Source organism: Fistularia commersonii, chromosome 8, assembly GCF_037954325.1.
Source record: "Fistularia commersonii isolate RoL2024-O1a breed Wild chromosome 8, RoL_Fcom_v1.0, whole genome shotgun sequence".
Lineage (NCBI taxonomy): Eukaryota > Metazoa > Chordata > Actinopteri > Syngnathiformes > Fistulariidae > Fistularia > Fistularia commersonii.
In genome coordinates, this window is record NC_141291.1 from 4,884,762 (window position 1) to 4,901,300 (window position 16,539).

The 16,539-nt window shown below is 45.4% G+C and overlaps 1 protein-coding gene across 9 annotated transcripts in view; it reads left to right on the forward strand.

The window, feature by feature from the left end:
* The window catches only part of LOC147231671 (receptor-type tyrosine-protein phosphatase mu-like), a 104,265-nt gene that overhangs the window by 64,437 nt on the left and 23,289 nt on the right, over nt 1-16,539 (forward strand). For 3 of the 9 annotated variants that reach the window (XM_086150631.1, XM_086150637.1, XM_086150632.1), the window contains 6 exons: nt 925-1,057; nt 2,816-2,848; nt 8,699-8,817; nt 9,891-9,965; nt 10,301-10,327; nt 13,530-13,720. In XM_086150631.1, coding sequence (XP_086006757.1) covers nt 925-1,057; nt 2,816-2,848; nt 8,699-8,817; nt 9,891-9,965; nt 10,301-10,327; nt 13,530-13,720 — 578 coding nt within the window. Of the gene's footprint in view, nt 1-924; nt 1,058-2,815; nt 2,849-8,698; nt 8,818-9,890; nt 9,966-10,300; nt 10,328-13,519; nt 13,721-16,539 lie in introns of all 9 variants that reach the window. The other 6 variants (XM_086150635.1, XM_086150638.1, XM_086150636.1 and 3 more) reach the window with 4 other exon arrangements.

Sequence of the window (16,539 nt, forward strand, 5' to 3'; positions counted from 1 at the left end):
GCATCCACACAAGTCGGGGTGGGAATTCAACTGTCAACCTTCCATTTGGAAGGGAGGGCCACAGCCAGCCTCAATAAATAAAAGAACGTTCACCTTTTATTTATATAATTTTGTGAGCCGATACTCGGTATACACACTTGTGAGTGCGTGTGTGTGTGGTTTTATTTATTTATTTTTGTTTTGTTATGTTTTTTTTCTGTTTTTTTGGAGATCCCGACAGCCAAAACTCACGCAACCTCCCCGGCGCAGGGATTGTCGTCGGAGCTAATGAGTTGAATTTCCCTCTCAATGCTTGTTTAAACTGCTCTAATCTTCGGCTCCGATCTGTGAATTAATAAGGGCTCTCAAATGACAACATGAATAATAAAACCCCGAGTGCCCATTAACTTGGAAAAAAAAAAAAAGAGAGAGAGCTGGAAAGGTTTTATTTATTTATTTATTTTCATTTTTAATTAGTTTTGCTCAATTTCACGGTCAGTGTCAGCCCCTCCAGCTACGTGCTAATCAGCTAAATCCAGAAAACATGCTACTTTAGCGCCGGGGCCAAAGGAAAGCTGCCGGCTGCCGATTGGCTACCAGGGAGGTCACATGTCATTGAAACCGGTTCGGTACCTGGTTGCCCTCGGACCAGGTGACCGATCAGAAACTAAGTGGACCACATGGATGGCGGCGATGGAGGCCTGCCAGCGTACAACTGTGAATTCCTCTTCCCTCTGGGTGGCAGTGAACGCACCGCTACTCGTAGTGCTAACCAGCAACATAGCTCTTCTCTAGGATGCTAATATGAATAAAAATGCATTGTAGGTAAATGTGTCGGTCACCGTGGCAACTCATCACGTAGCCCCCCCCACACACAAACACACACACACAAACACGCGCTTGAGCCTCTCCATCCCGGTCGACTTGTTATTTTTCTATTTCCAGGGGAGACGACCAGAAAGCCGGAGCCGGACCAGGAGAAACAGTCCGACCACACGGTGAAGATCGCCGGCGCCATGGCCGGCATCTTGCTCTTCATCATCATCTTCCTCGGGGTCATCCTCCTGATGAAGAAACGGTAAGGAAAAAAAAAAAAAGAAGGGAGGAAGTTTGTTTTCTGCCAGGTCCCCTCTTATAGGCGTTTGTTTGGGACAATCGTTCTGGCAGAAATGTTTTGCACTCAGGCTTCTCAAAGAACCGGTAATGAGATTTAAAAGTGTGTATTCAGAGCTTCGGCTCCGAGAGTTTTTCTCGAGTATTCTCACACTCGTCAACCCCCTCTGCCCCCCCCCCCCCCGTCTCCCCACCGACACACACACACACACCCAAACATTTTCCGCTAAAGTATGTTTTTCGGCCTCGGAGCTCTTCCCCGCCGGAGAGCTGTCTGGTTGCGCCCCCTCCCCCCAAAGCCCACCCCCACCCCGAAAACATCAGGCTCCGCAAATTGAAGCTTTAAGGCAGCGTCGGCTGAAACTCTGCTAACGATCGGGACGGGAGGGTGGGTTGGCGAAGGGGGCGGGGCCGAAACACGGCCATCCTGGAAGATGAAGTCTGTAAATCTTCAGCTTTGTGATACAGGAATAAGAGTAGTTTCACATGTAACGTGTGCATGTGTGCGCGCACACACACACACACACATACAAACACAGGCAGGATGATGAGGATGAATAATGGAGCAGATTGCAGCAGTAATCACCATTAAACTGTGTGTGCACCCGCTTTATTCTCCGACATCAAATACACTCGCGCACACACACACACACACACACATACAAAACACATACACTCACGTGCACTCTCGGCGTCCTCTATCCGCGCACACTTTTAAACACACAGAAAGCGTCTATGTTTGGAGAAAGTGGAAGATGAGACAGAAATTTAGATGAAAGAGCGTTTTATTCTTTTTTCTTTTTTTTTTTTCTTCTCTCAGAGTCGCCCGGAGCAGAATTGCTTCGGGCTAAAGAGCCGTGCACGCGCGTGTGTGCACGCACACACAGACTTTTTTTTTTTTTAAAGTGTGTGTCTGTCGAGTCGATGGCGCTCTGATCCCTCTAACTGATATTAGAGATGGAGAGCGAGAACGGCACTTGTTAGTCCCTAACGAGGGTTTTTAGCGTCGACGGGGCGTGTTTGATTTCCATGCGGCGAGCGGGCCAGGGGTCAGACTCATTACGGCGACAGAGAAACAGGAAGTGCAACGTCAAAACCGCCGGTGTGGTGCATCGTCAATTAACGGCCCGTTTCTGCCGATAGCATCTTTAATATTTCACTCACCAAGAGACAGGCTCATCCTCATAAACAGACATTTATCACGGGAGACACCGTGATATAATGATGTAAATAAAAAAATATATATATAAATAACACTCTTTTAGTCTTTGTCTGTATTGATCCGCTAATGTGGTGTAACTGGGATAAAACTGACGGGGTCCATATTCGACCTGGGACGCTCTTAAAACCACTATTTTTTGAATGGAGTTTGGTGCAGCCGGGAAGCAAGCTCAAATGTCTTGTTTTCTGATATGTGTATCTTTATATAAATATGTATAAATATTTTATCATATGATAGCTATCTTATATTATTACCTCCTGTGTCAAAGCTCGCCAGCCAATCAGATGCCCCCACCCCCCACCCAGCCCACCCACCATCCACACGCCATCAGCCAATCATAACCCACCCACCCCGTTCACCTTGTCACGATAATTTAACATCATCTGTTGTGTATTTTTTCTCAAAACATTAATTTTCCTTTTTTCTGTTTTTTCTGTTTTTCCTTTCCTCACATCCCCCTCCCCTCCCTTCCCCCCTTCCCCTCCCCCTCCCCCCACTCAGACGGAGACATTCTCACTCCTACACTTATTACCTGTAAGTAACCTCTGACCCCTTCACTCCTGTGCTCACTGCCGTGGACGTACGAAGGAACCTGGATACGGGGTGGGGGTGTGGGGGGGGGGGCAAAACCCCTCCTAGTGGTCAAAGTGTGGAACTGTGGGTTTTCATTCGGCTGCGGAAAGCCTTCGCGGTGACAAAAGGGGTGGGGGACGCTTTGGGTTAACTCGTCCGATTTGATGCGACGAGAATCGAAAAGAGAGCCGAGAGGCGTAATGGTCTGATTTCCGTTGAACTAGCCGGTGCGCTAATCTCGATGTTAGCGGGCCACATGTGTGCACCCTGCAGTGAAAAAGACAATAGCTGGAAATCCACCAGTATTTTTGCATGACGCCCCCCTGAGGAGGACCTCCTCGGGACGCTGCATCCAGATTCTCTTCTATATCCACAGTACGTGTCTGTAATTGACCTTTGACCCCTTCACTCGTCCTCCTGGTGTGTAGGCTACTGGCCTACACCTACTTGTGTGTAATTCCTGACCCTCTAACCCTCTTACATGACCTCTGACCCCTAACCCCAGCCCTGTGCCCCCCGTCCTCCAACATAACCCCTTGACTCCCTCTTTCGTCCTGAATGTGAACGGTTAGTGAAAAGCAATCTGCACGGCGATTACCAAGCCCTGATTTTTAATCTAAACCTGCATTCCATGAATTTTTTTTAACCTTTGACATCCAAACCATCTGTGCTTCATCTCTAACCTTTGACCTCAGATATGCATGTTGCCTGCAGGTATAAAGCTAGAATATATCCTGTGTTACGAATAAATAGCTAACAATTAATATATCCATCTTTATCCCCAAAACACAAACGTACCCTGTTTGATCCCGAAACATGACGAGATCCTGATGGCTCAAAACACAGGAAACAGGAAGTGTTTGCAACCATCCTCTCATTCATTCATACATCATATAGAGATAAACAACCATTTACCCCTTCACGCTATATCAGGGGTGGGCAAACTTTTTGGCTCATGGACCGCATTGACTTTTAAAATTTCACAGACGGGCCGGGCCAGCACAAGATACGACACATATAAAAAAAAAAAAAAAAACAACGCATTTGTTAACTGTACATATCAGACTCGTCTGACATTTGTCTGACATTTGCTTTGAAAATAAAACCAGTTTGGTTTTGAAGGCTCTGACGTTTGCATGCATTTCATGCAAAAAACATTTTTTTTCTCTTGTAGCTTCACATCCGGCTCGTTCATGTGTGTCAGTATGTCCACAGTAAAGGCTAAATCACAAAGACAATCTGTGTCATTCAGCTCAGGAAAATTCTCAAGTAGCTCCCAAAATGAAATAATCTCCTGTTTGAGCTCCCACATTTATTGATCCAATCGTTCACATAAAATATGAATTCTGTACCGATCTTTGGCGGGCCTGATTGACAAAAGACCAACGGACCGGATGTGGCCCGCGGGCCGCAGTTTGCCCACCCTTGCGTTCTATAGAGACAGACAACCGTTCACCCTCATTCATTCACATCTCATATTGTGACATCCAACCATTCACCATTTCATTTATGCATCAAATAGAAATGTTTAATCATTCACTCACTCATTCACATGTTGAACAGTATACCCTTGTTTTTCGCTGGGGTTACGTTCCAAAAAGAACCCGTGATAGGCAAAATCGGTGAAGTAGAAACCTTTATTTTATTTTTTTTACAATTATTATACAATGAAATACTCTATTATACATTGAAAAGAAAGAACAAACCATTTTACAGGCTCAATCATTTGTTTCACAAATAAAAGTACTGTACTTTTGAAATGTTTTTTTCAACGAATAACTTCTGTACTCTACTGTCAAATAATAATTTTAATCATCAATGTGAACAGAAGGCTTCGAATTGCAGAGATTAGCACCGCCCACCGCAACCCACGAATTGGCTTAAACGGTAGAAAATTAAAAATGATTATGAAAAAAAATTGCGGACAGTTGCAACCCTTTTTGCATCCTTATTAAAACTTATTGCTGTTGTCGTCCTTATGTTTTTTTTTTCTTCCTTCTTTATGGAACAAACGGAAGATTCATTAATTCCGTAATGCCGACCTACAGCCGCATAGCTTTTACCTTCCCTTAGCATGTCCAGAAGTTTAACTTTATCTGCGATAGATAGCATCCTCCGCTGCCTTTTGGGCCCTTTTGTCGGTCCAGAGCGTTTTGTCAACATTATGGGTTTTAGAGAAACTCAAAATTGCAAGAGAATTTGCACGTACGTAATGTAAATTTGTCAAGCTGTTTTACGTACGTGTACGTATTAAACTGCAACGTTATTGACGCACAGGTAGAGATGAGGCGGAGTGACTTTTTAGCCAATCAGAATGCAGAACACAACGCACGATGCAAATCCGTGAAGTAGCGAAACCGTGAAAAGTTAACCGCGTTTTCCCGAGGGATCACCGTATACAGACATACGACCATTCACCCTCATTCACTCACAAATAACCATTCACACTGTCATTCATGCATCATATAGAGTATTGTCGCGGCAACTGTGTAAAGGTAAAAGTCTGTAAGGTGAGGGAGCAAGACAACAATAAGTCTTCTGAGTTTACAGGAATTTATTCCAGAAATAATGCATCAAATTACAATGAACCACCAGCGATCGTCAGCAACGATCAGCAGTGACCGGCGGTCACTTGCAACCAGAATCAGAGATCGAGGTTCTCTGTTCGGCCGAAAAAGGGTGCAGTATCCTTACAGACTGGCCAGCGGTTGATGTTATAGACAAGCTTTTATAGAGAGACAAGGGGAGAAAGATTGCGTTCACATATTTGTCAGCTAGTTAATAATTCTTTAATAATCCTTCTTAGATACATTGATATGTCATGTCAATGATGCGTATCATGGATTTACTTCAAAACAGGCTGGACGATAAGACAGGTAAAGGACACGTTTGTCATACAACACAGCAAAAACAGGCTAAATACACAGCAAAGATAACCTGATTTTCCCCCACAAACTGGACTTGAATTTCTTCACTGAATGATGTTTCACCCCTCGTCCGAGAGGTTTCTTTAATTCTAATGACCCGTGGGCAGTTTCCATCTTCCAAGTGAAGAAATTTAAGTCCAGTTGCCACGACGAGAAGTTTTCGGCAAGAATTCACCATGACGTGGATGACTGAGAATTAGCACATTTTTATCCGAAAAAGAACTTTCTCAGTCAGAACCTCCTCCGCAAAACAGTCGTTTGCAAGGAAGCAATTCTGACAGGGGAGAAAACAGCAGGTCCTCCCATCCTTGATCTGAGCCGTCGCTTTGTGATTCAATCGTCACTAGTTGGAGATAGATCTGCATGTGTGTGTGTGCGTGTGTGTGTGTGTGTGTGTGTGTGTGTGTGTACTTGGGTATTGTGGTGTAGTGTTACAGGGTTAATTGAATTAGCTGCCTGTAATAAACCTGTCTGATCAAATGATCGTTACAAGGAAAAACACACACACACATATTCTCTCTCACACACACATCCACGCATCCACGCACATCCATTACTGCTAACAGCATCATGCTGCCACTCATTAGATTAGCATAGATTAGCTTTGACACGCAGCACGTTTGTGTGTGCGTGTCCATGTTAAGTAGTGTTAAATCAATCAGAGTGTGACGCCTCGCAGATTTCATGACACAAACGCGCGCGCTCAACGACGCACATACGCCGTGTAAAAGTTGTTTTTCCCTTTCCTTTCACTCGCCTCTATTCTATGAGGGGGTCAAAGGTCGGCGTGGTCCGCCAGCCGCCGAGCGAGGAAAGCAAAACCGCTCTTTAAAAAACTAAAACCTGGAGATTCAGGAGGAAAAGAAAAAGATCAGCCTTTGAATTTAAAGCCTTTACACTTGATATGTTATTCAAGATATTTAGACATTTTAATCCACCGTAGTCTCCGATTTTCAAGGAGTCTTTTATTAAGAAAACTGGAAATGGGTTTATGAGAAAGAAGCGATGTCGAAGAATAGTTCTGTTTGCCAGCAACACACAAAATTGAGTTCAACTCCGGGCACTGAGATCCCTCTAAATATTTAAAGAGTAAAGAGTATTTTTCTAGGATAATTCGAAATTCAATATTTAATGTGATTTTTTTTTTTTTTTGCACTGATTATCAATAATTTATTGATTGTTTCGCCGGGTCGTCGAAGCGTCTTCATCCCGTCAGATAAAGCGATTCGGGATCGTAATCGCCCGGCTCGGAAAACGGGAGGATTAAAAAGCAGGTTAAAAGAAAACAATATAAAAGAAGGAATCGGAGAGCGGACAGTTTTACGGAGACATTTGGACTCGAACGTGTCGTCTCACATTCGGAAAAAGACGCTTCTAATAAAGACGGAGGGGAAAAGGAAGCGCTGGGGTCGGCAGGGTCAAATCGGAGAGGAAGAAACGCTGCAGGTTTTTTCGCTGTAGAAGAAGAAGATGGAGACATGAGGGGGAGGAGGGCAGTGGCTAGCCTCGGGCCTCTCGCACACACACACACACACACACAAACACACACACCTTCCTTTTCAGTTTAAAAGCCTGTTTTTCCACTTCATATATATATATGTAACATATTTTTTTCATTTCCCATTTTCAGGTCACGGTTAAACTTTTCTGTGTGCATGCATGTGTGTACGCGCGTGTGTGTGTGTGTGTGTGTGTGTGTGTGTGTGTGTGTGTGTTTGTGTGTGTACACGCGTGTGTGTGTGAGAGGGAGAGACAGCCAGAGTCAGACAAATGGATTTTTTTTTTTTCAAACACTCGGAATAGAAAGAGAGAAAATACACAAAGCTTTTAAAACCAAGTAAGTGTTTGAATGGATGAATGGATGAATGGATGGATGGACGGACGGACGGATGGAAAGAGTCGAATAAAAAGATGCAGATATCCACCGCGCACTGAGGATCGGTCTCATACCACCTTAACAAATGTAGTCTCGTCCTCATATCATCTCATCGTTCTCGGACCAACTTCATGTGTAATACTTCTTAATTAACATTATCTGTGTGGGGAACGCTCAAATACAGTATCGACGCTGTGAATTTGTTTTATTTATTCTGAAAGGAATGGAGTATAAAATGTCCGCCGTGTCTGCGGCCTTCAGGATCTGACAACCGGGCAGAATCCTGGGAAACTGAATCGAGCCTCGTGAAATGAGTCCCCTTTTCTGGGATATATCACGAGTTCGTCGTCGTCCGGGGAGGGAGGCAACGAAAATATACGGAGAATTTTTTTCGGAAGCAAACAGCGCGCGGCAAACAAACCGAGAGCGTAGAGAGGCAGGTTCCTACCGGGGCTCCCTGCGGAGGGAGAAGACGGGCCACGGCGTCACGCTGCGCAAACATGCACACCATCAACTGATTAAACACCTCAATCTGTGGAGGTGAACTGATGAAAATCTATAATTCATTAAAGTACAAGCTGGAAATGAATCATCACCTTGCTCATTACCTTTTTATTACATACAAATGTGAATAAATGTAATTACGCACGGGCTTTGTATGTATCTTTAGCAGTAAACTAACATTTTCTCAGTGTTACACTTTAACATCTGGTAAAAAAAACATTGAATAATTCATTTATTTATCATTTCTTTATTGTATGAATAGGCAAAAATGTTTTTTTGTTAATTAGAAGTTGAGTGAATGCATGCATGTATCCATCTATACAACGTGAAACTATTGATAAATATCAGCCGATCAGCGTTTGAATGTTAATGATAATGAAACTGTCCCCGAAGATGTTGTTTTCTGTTTCTAAAAAAGAAATGTCAGAGGTCAGAGGTCATCGGGAGCGCAGTGTTCACAGACACTCTTGGTGAAGTGAGGTTCTCTTGTTTCCGTCCAAACAGGAAACTGGCCAAGAAGCGTAAAGAAACCATGAGCTCCCGACAGGAAATGACTCTGATGGTCAACAGCTCGCAGCACACCACCATGGTGGACACGCACACACACACCCTGAATGGACGCAGTAAGTAAACACACACACACGAAACCAAACAAAGAATAATAGACTGGCGTGTATTTTAGGAATAGTAAGAGGTCACAGTGTCAGAGGCCCGTAAAGGTCAAAGGTCACCGACCGAATCAAGGTGAACTTCAGATTTCAAACTGAACCGGAAGGCCCATCTTATGTATTCATGTCAGACTCGCGGACAGAGGGAGGGATGGAGGGATAAACAGGCGGTCGGACGGACGAACGCTGATGACTTCATCCACATGTGGATTGAAGAGCCGCCGAGAGAGTGAAGGGTTTCATCAGCAGCTGTCAGAGCCGCAGCCGGAGGGAGGAGAGCCGCGTGATGGAAGGATGACGGAGGTGTGGAGGACGGAGGAGTCGACCTTCCCTCAGGCTCTCACCTCCCGGAGCGCCTTTCTTTCTTATTGTGTCTCAGAGTTTCACTCGGTTCAAGCAGTCGCTATATTTTATTTAATGCGCAGAACCCTTAATGCCTTCCATCACATTGTTTTTCCTTCTTTCGCTGCGGAGAGAAATCCTTTTTAAACACAAGAATTAGACGGATTAATGTCGATATCAGATTAAATGTCTTTTTTTTTTTTTTCAAACAAAAAAAACAGCGATGCTGAAACAGGAATGACGTGCCTTTGTGTTGCGTTGTTCGGGTCGAAACCCAGCGTTCATTAGAACCTTACGATTTGTGGGAGCTCCTTAACAACAGAGAGGGAATGTACAAAGCCATAGTGTGTTTTAAAATAACCTTCAAACAATGGCAGGGTCTGTAGCTATGTGTAATTACAAAGGGAGTAAATATTGGGGTTGTGAGCAGAACCAGAAGGTAATGCTTGAACCTGAGCGTGGAAAAAAAGAATATATATATCAAAGAGCCAGGCTGTTTTATGACAACAAAAATATTTTTGAAAGTAAACAAGGAGGAAATAAGGCAGGTCCTAGTCAGGATCCCTGCGGGACTCCGAACAGCAATAAAGCAGGTTGAACCGGCAGGTGATACTTCAATCTGGAGTGCGAGTGTGTTTTCCAACGCATCTGTCACCGCGGCAACGCATTTCTTTGTGTCCCCGCAGCCGTGTCATCGCCGTCGTCTTTCACACTGAAGACCAACACCATCAGCACCACCGTGCCCAACTCCTACTACCCAGGTAATGTGCCGCCATATTGGAGCGGGGGGGTAGTTTATATCTGTCCACATTATTTGGTAAACATGTCCAGCGTTAGATTTCCAGGTGGAAGCGGAGCATCTCTCCGGATTAGGGGGACCAAAATTGGACGATCAGGGATTTGAGCGCTCCCTTCCGTTGTAGTAACCGCAGAATACGCCGTAAAACCAGACCGAGCGGCGGGGTTCGTGGTGTTTTCAGTTCAGCATCGCAGGTCCGGATCAAGTCGCAGGCAGATCAGGCGGCTGATTCGTCTTCTCATTTTTTTTTCCCTCTCTTTCTCTCTTTCTCTTCCTGCTGACACTTCCCGCCGGCAGACCCTTTCGTGCCGACCGCCATCCTGGGTGAGACACTTGTTCCCCTCCTCCCCGCCCTCCCTCATCTTTATTTAATTTTTTACTTTTTTTTTAGTTTTCTTTACTTCCTCGTCTCCGTAGGGCGGAGAGAGCGCTCAGGCAGGTGAGGCAGGTGGAGGGGGAGGGGGGAGTCCAGGCGAGAGGGTAGAGGCAGGGACGGAGAGAATGAGGAATGAGATGCGGAGAAAGAGAGAGTGATGTTCCGGCTTCCATCCATCCCTGCTTGCTTCTCGTTCAGCTGATTTGGGTTCTTTTGATCGTTTTATTTATTTATTTGTTTGTTTTATTTACGTATTTTTCCTCCTTTGTTTTTTTTGTTCGCAAGTTAATTAAATTTATTTTTGTACTTTTTTTTTTTTTTTTTTAATCTCTTTTTCTTAAATGCTTTTGTTGACCTTTATTTTTCATTTCATTTTTCCTAATTTATTTATTTTAAAATTATTTATTTTCCTTTTACCTGTTTTTTTTTTTTCCTCTGGACTCGACGGTGGGCTTCACTCCATCCCCGCATCCACAACATTCCTGCGTGTCGTGTTGACGTCACGTCTGTCTGTGACCTACAACCTCTGCATGGACACAACACGCCCACGTGGACGGGGGGGAGAATTAAAAAAAAAAAAAAAAAAAAAATGCGGAAAAAAAAAGAGGGGTCAGTCGTCCATCTGGCTCTGTGCTTTTGGATTCTTGTTTGTTTGTTTGTTTGTTTTTCCTGAAGCTGAAAAGGGGCAGAGAGATTATAATCCAATGCAAAAGCGCTCAGTGGAAGCAGATGGACGTCCCGCCTCCCTCAGCCCCGAGCAGCAGGTGTTTGACGCCTGCGTGTCGGCGGGTCCGCATTCCGGGCACTTTGGGTAGCAAATCAGCTGTAGAGCAGCAGGAAGCCGAATAAAACCAATGTCCATTGAATTTTTTTTCACCTAAAACACTCGCTCTCGTCGGTAACTCGCTCATATGATTCGTTTAAATGCAAAAAATCTGTTTCCCGCATCGCAGCGGTGTTTTAAATCCTCTCAAGGCCGAGAAAAGAATTCAAAGTACTTCTCTGGCGAAGTTTTCTGTACATACAAAAACTTAATTTAGGGAATATTACCAATTAGCCAGACGAGATGATGTCACAGAAATATTTTTTATTTAAATTATATATTAGATTAGCCACCTGAAGGTGGTAAACCCGAACTTAACCCTGTTAGCATGAGCGTCATAGGGCTGCATTCTAGGTATTTGCTAATCTGTTGCTAAAATCTTCATTATTACTGTCAAGAACAAATGAAAGAGAAAAATAAGCATCACGTTTCAAACCGTTACATGTGTGTCGCTGAAAAAGCATCTTACCGACCAGGTTAGCAGAGTTAAAAGCAAAAGACATAAAAACACCTCTCGTTCGTCAAAACTGCATGCTGTTGTTTTAGGCTAGCCTAAGATGCTAACATTTACTCGCTAAATGTGCTGTTCGGCTACGAGTGGCCCTAGCGTAAGATATTAAGTAAAGGAGGGAATTCTAAAAACACTGTATCTGAATCTTTTTAAGAAGCTAAACTCTCTCCGGCATATTAGCTAAGGCTACACAACCTCAGGGGTCAGTTAGCCAGGCTAGCCGCCGCCCCTTGCTGCCACATCAGGTTCAAATAAGCCGGTGCTAGCTGTCAGTTCCCTTTCCATCCATGCAAGTTGTGTGTTAGCGTCGGCCTAGCTTGAGCCCAGGCTAAAGCCATAGCTAATATTGTTGCTTAAACCCTGTCCTCTCTCTTCTTCTTCTCTTCTACCTTTCTCTGTGTAAAGTGCCCATTAATGGTAAGTCGATAAGTTTGGGGCTAAAAGAGGGGGGAGGGGTTCACTGAAGGGGGGAGTGAGGGGTCACCACTGCGCATGGAGCCACACCCACCTGCTGTGATGTCATCCGTTACCGCACCCCTTTTCTTACCCCTTCCTGTGAAACTGTGGCCTTGCAACCCCAGACTCCTCCCACCAGTTCGTCCCCGACCAATCAGCTCTGTCCACCCCACCCTTCCCCCCCCCCCTCTCTAATTGGCCGCCATCGTGGTTGTGGGTGTCTCATCCCGTCCTCATTTGTCCGGTCAAGCGCCGCCAGCCTCCATCCCCATCACATGGCCTCTCCTCGCCACGATTGATTGGGCTGTTTGGGAACGCGAGTTTCTGATTGGTCGGTCGGCCCCTCGTGAGCAGGGCAGAGTCAGAGAGCGGAGACAGGAGGGTTTGTCCCAGAGAGGTCAAAGGTCGATTTAACCAAATTAGATATAAAACAGAACCAGCGTAGAAATTTCAGTTATCAAGGGAAGGGGATTTGTTTTGGTACAGGAACTCTGAACTCTTTTCACACAGCAGCTTCACCGGCCGGGACCACGTCTGGACCAGGACTAGTAATGGATCTAGACCAGTATTTTGTGACCCCCCCCCCACCCCTCCAAAAAAAAAAAAAAACAACCGGAATCTGGACGTAAAAGGAAATGCTAAACAGGGTTTAAATCCCGAAGATTATACGCAGCCGTGTGAAAAGAAACCAATCACCACCATCAGCCCTGCAGTCATGTGACTTGATGTCATGTGAAAAGTACCATTCATTTGTTGTTGTCGTTGTTGTTTTTGTTGTCGTTGTCGTGGTAAAAACGGTCGCATCGTAGATGTGAACCAGAACTGGTTTCGGTCAGGAGTAATCTGGACTTCGATCGACTCTCCGATCGGACGACTTTTGCTCATCCGGGACGTTTTCGGCCGAAAACGGCGAGCGCGCAACTCGTCGATAAGGCCCCGTCAACCAGAGGCCGTCATTAGCGGCCCGTCACTCAGACAGCTCGGACTTGATCCACTAATAAAAACACCTCCGCTCGTCAATCGGAGTCTGTCAATAAGGTCTCCCTCAGAAAGGGGGGGGTCCGACAGATCGCGGTTCGATCGTCGATACGAGATCATCAATCACATCGATCGCCCCGGCGACGGGGGAAAAAATAATCGATGATTTCACAAGCGATGAACAGCGGCAGGAACTGAGCGTAGCGTTCCGTGTCTCTACTTCCTGTCCGACCGGAGCCAGTCTGGTCCACGTCCCTCCTTTTTTTTTTTTTTTTTTTTTTTTTCGCTGTTTGTTTTGTTTTTCTTTTTTATTTTATTTCCATCGAACGAGTCGCCTGAGAAGTGAAAGTGCGTCTGGCCTTTGTGTCTCCTGGCCTCGCAGACGACAGCCACACCATGACCAGCGAGACCAGCAGCCTGGTCCAGTCCCACTACAAGCAGCGGGAGTCGGAACGGGACCCGGTGCCGTACCAGACGGGCCAGCTGCACCCCGCCATCCGGGTGGCCGACCTGCTGCAGCACATCACGCAGATGAAGTGCGCCGAGGGTTACGGCTTCAAGGAGGAGTACGAGGTGACCGCACGCTGCTCACACACACACACACACACACACACACTCACGCACTCACTCACTGCACAGGTTGCTGGTGATCATCGCTTGGGATTGTGGCTGTTTTTTTTTCCTGTCTTTTGCCGGTGGTTTCCATGACGATTCGCCAATTTGTGTGTGGGTTTTTTTTTTTTTTTTTTATGACGGTTGCTGCAGCTACGGTTGCCGCATCGATTTGCGGGTCTGTCTGCCTGACAGACGGGGGCTACAGGGATTGTGAGTGGTTGCTATGGTGATTATAGCTTATTTGTACAATGCCTGCGGGTGGTTGCTACAGTGATTGTAGCGGTTTGCGTGGAAGGTAGTTCTTAAGCATCATAGATATGTGCATCTGTGTATAAATATATAATTGATATATATATATTTATATATTTTGATTGAAGTGATTGTTGTTAACTCAGCTAATTATTAATTAATTTTTATCTTTTATTCACAAAGAGTTCCAGTTTTATCGCTTCACTCTCTTTGCAAACAGAGAGCCTCTCCTGATGAATGACTTTAATAGTTTATTAAGTATTAATAAAGTTGTTATGATTGTTGTTATCTGCCGAGGGTTTTAAAGTGGGACGCGTCCGTCCGCGGAGAGGCGGCGGCGGCGGCGTCGAAGCGCTGAGCAAAGGATCGCAAGAGAACGGGGTGTTTGTTGACGCGATGCGCCAACGTTTGGACCTTTTCCCTATTTTTCTTGCCGGCTTAAGAGAAACACAAAAAAAAAAGAGGCTGGAAAGAATTTCAGGAATGAAGTTTCAGGGAGAGAACGAGATCGCCATCGCTTCCGGCCATTTTATGGGTAAATTATGGGATGGCGGGGGGTTATGTCACGGGGGGCAGTGTCAAGTCTGAGCCATATAAATCAGTCATCTGGTTTCACGGTTGAGAAGGAAAAGGAGGGTGGAGACGAGAGACAACCTACCTGAGTGTGTGTGAGAGTGTGTGTGTATTTACCCATTTTCATCACAAGAAACTTCCTAATGGATGTTACGTACTCAAATACACACACACTCCTTTACTCACTCACTCACACACACACACACATATATTATAGATCTTCCCCCCAGCTAATGGGCCAAAACAGGGAATAGTTTGTGTGAATATTTGTGTGCGTGTGTGTTTTGTGTACATTTGTGTGTGTGTGTGTGTGTATGTGTGTGTGTGTGTGTGTGTGTGTGTGTGTGTGTGTGTGTGTGTTATGTTCAGGTGCGTCTGACTGCTAGTGGGCTGCCCTCAGGGTGAATCCATTATACATACTCAGCAGACACTCACACACACACACACACACACGGGCACTCGTGTTTTCACCCTCCATTTGCAGAAAGTTAGCGGTGAGTCTGTCTGTCCGTCCCTCCCTCCCTCCATCCGTCCATCTGTCTGCTGATTGGCCGCCAGTGTGTTTCCATCCTCGCCCGTGTGTGTCCTTACGTTTGTGGAGCTGTTTGTGTGTGTGTGTGTGTGTGTGTTCAGCTGGACCAGAGGACCAATTTGAGCTTCCAGCCATCCTAGTGTGGACAATTCTTGGAAAACTGAAGGACATTTCCATCAGTCTTTCCACTTCCTGAGGGGCTCTGTCTCGGTTTTATGGTTAAAACTGGGTAGAGGTCCAATGGGGTTGATGAATGCCCTCGCTATGATCGTGCTGCAAATGTGTGTGTGTGTGTGTGTGTGTGTGTGTGTGTGTGTATGCGCGCCACACACAAAAAAAAAAAAAAAAAAAACGGTCTCGACTTGTTGCTGATGAAAGAGCTCATGTTTCCTTTCTGAGAGTTCTCATGCAGAGACGAAGTTCTCGGACTTCTAGAAATCTGATTCCGTGCCGCCGACCCGGCTAGAAATCCAGTGAAATCAGGATCGTTTTCTCACCATTTGCTCTTTTTTTCACCCCATGGATATTCTATTATTCTATTTTGTCTTTTATATATTTTGAGAAACCCCGATTTCACCCGTGGACTTGGGAATGTGGCGCTCCCCGTTGGCACGACATGGAATTGCATCGTGAAACCAGACCGCTATTGGGAACGAATTTCCTTGGAGCGTGTTCTTTCAAGGGCGATGCTCCATTTATTCAATCGTTCCTTGTCTACGCCGCTTGTCCTGCATTCAGGGGCAGTCGCAGCTGTCGTCGGGCAACCCAGGACCGCTCGATCACAGGACCACATAGAGACATACAACCGTTCACCCTCTCATTCACATGTCACATGAAGACACACTGGAGTCCTCGAGTCACGTCTAAGACCATTCTGAACTAGCGTAGCCTAAGTGAGAGAGCGAGCGTAAGCAAATCACGTGGTACCCAAAGAGCATATGATGGCACCCGGACGACACAATCGCTCCCAAACCGACGCAGCATATCGCCATATTCTTCCGCCGCATGAACAAACATGTTCGCTGGCAATGTTTGATTTCTACGCTGCGCCGCTTCAAGTTGAAATTATTTTTTTGGACTATTTACGGGACTACCATCGTGAAGTCAACACTCCGCAAGTTGAGGAACCGCTGTGCAACTGTCATTCACAGGACATATCACCATATCACCAACACACCATATCAATTCATGTGTGTGGAGGTTAAAATCTCTCACCCTCTCATTCACATGTTGTATAGGGACATACAACCATGCACTCATTCTCACAGCATATAGACATACAACCATTTTAGGTTTCCAATGAACTTCCCGTGTGTTTTTGGAACTGTGCGAGGAATCTGGAGGAAACTCACTCAGACAAGGGGAAAACATGGAGACTCCACGCAGAAAGGACCACTTTTGGAATTGAACCACAGATCTTCTT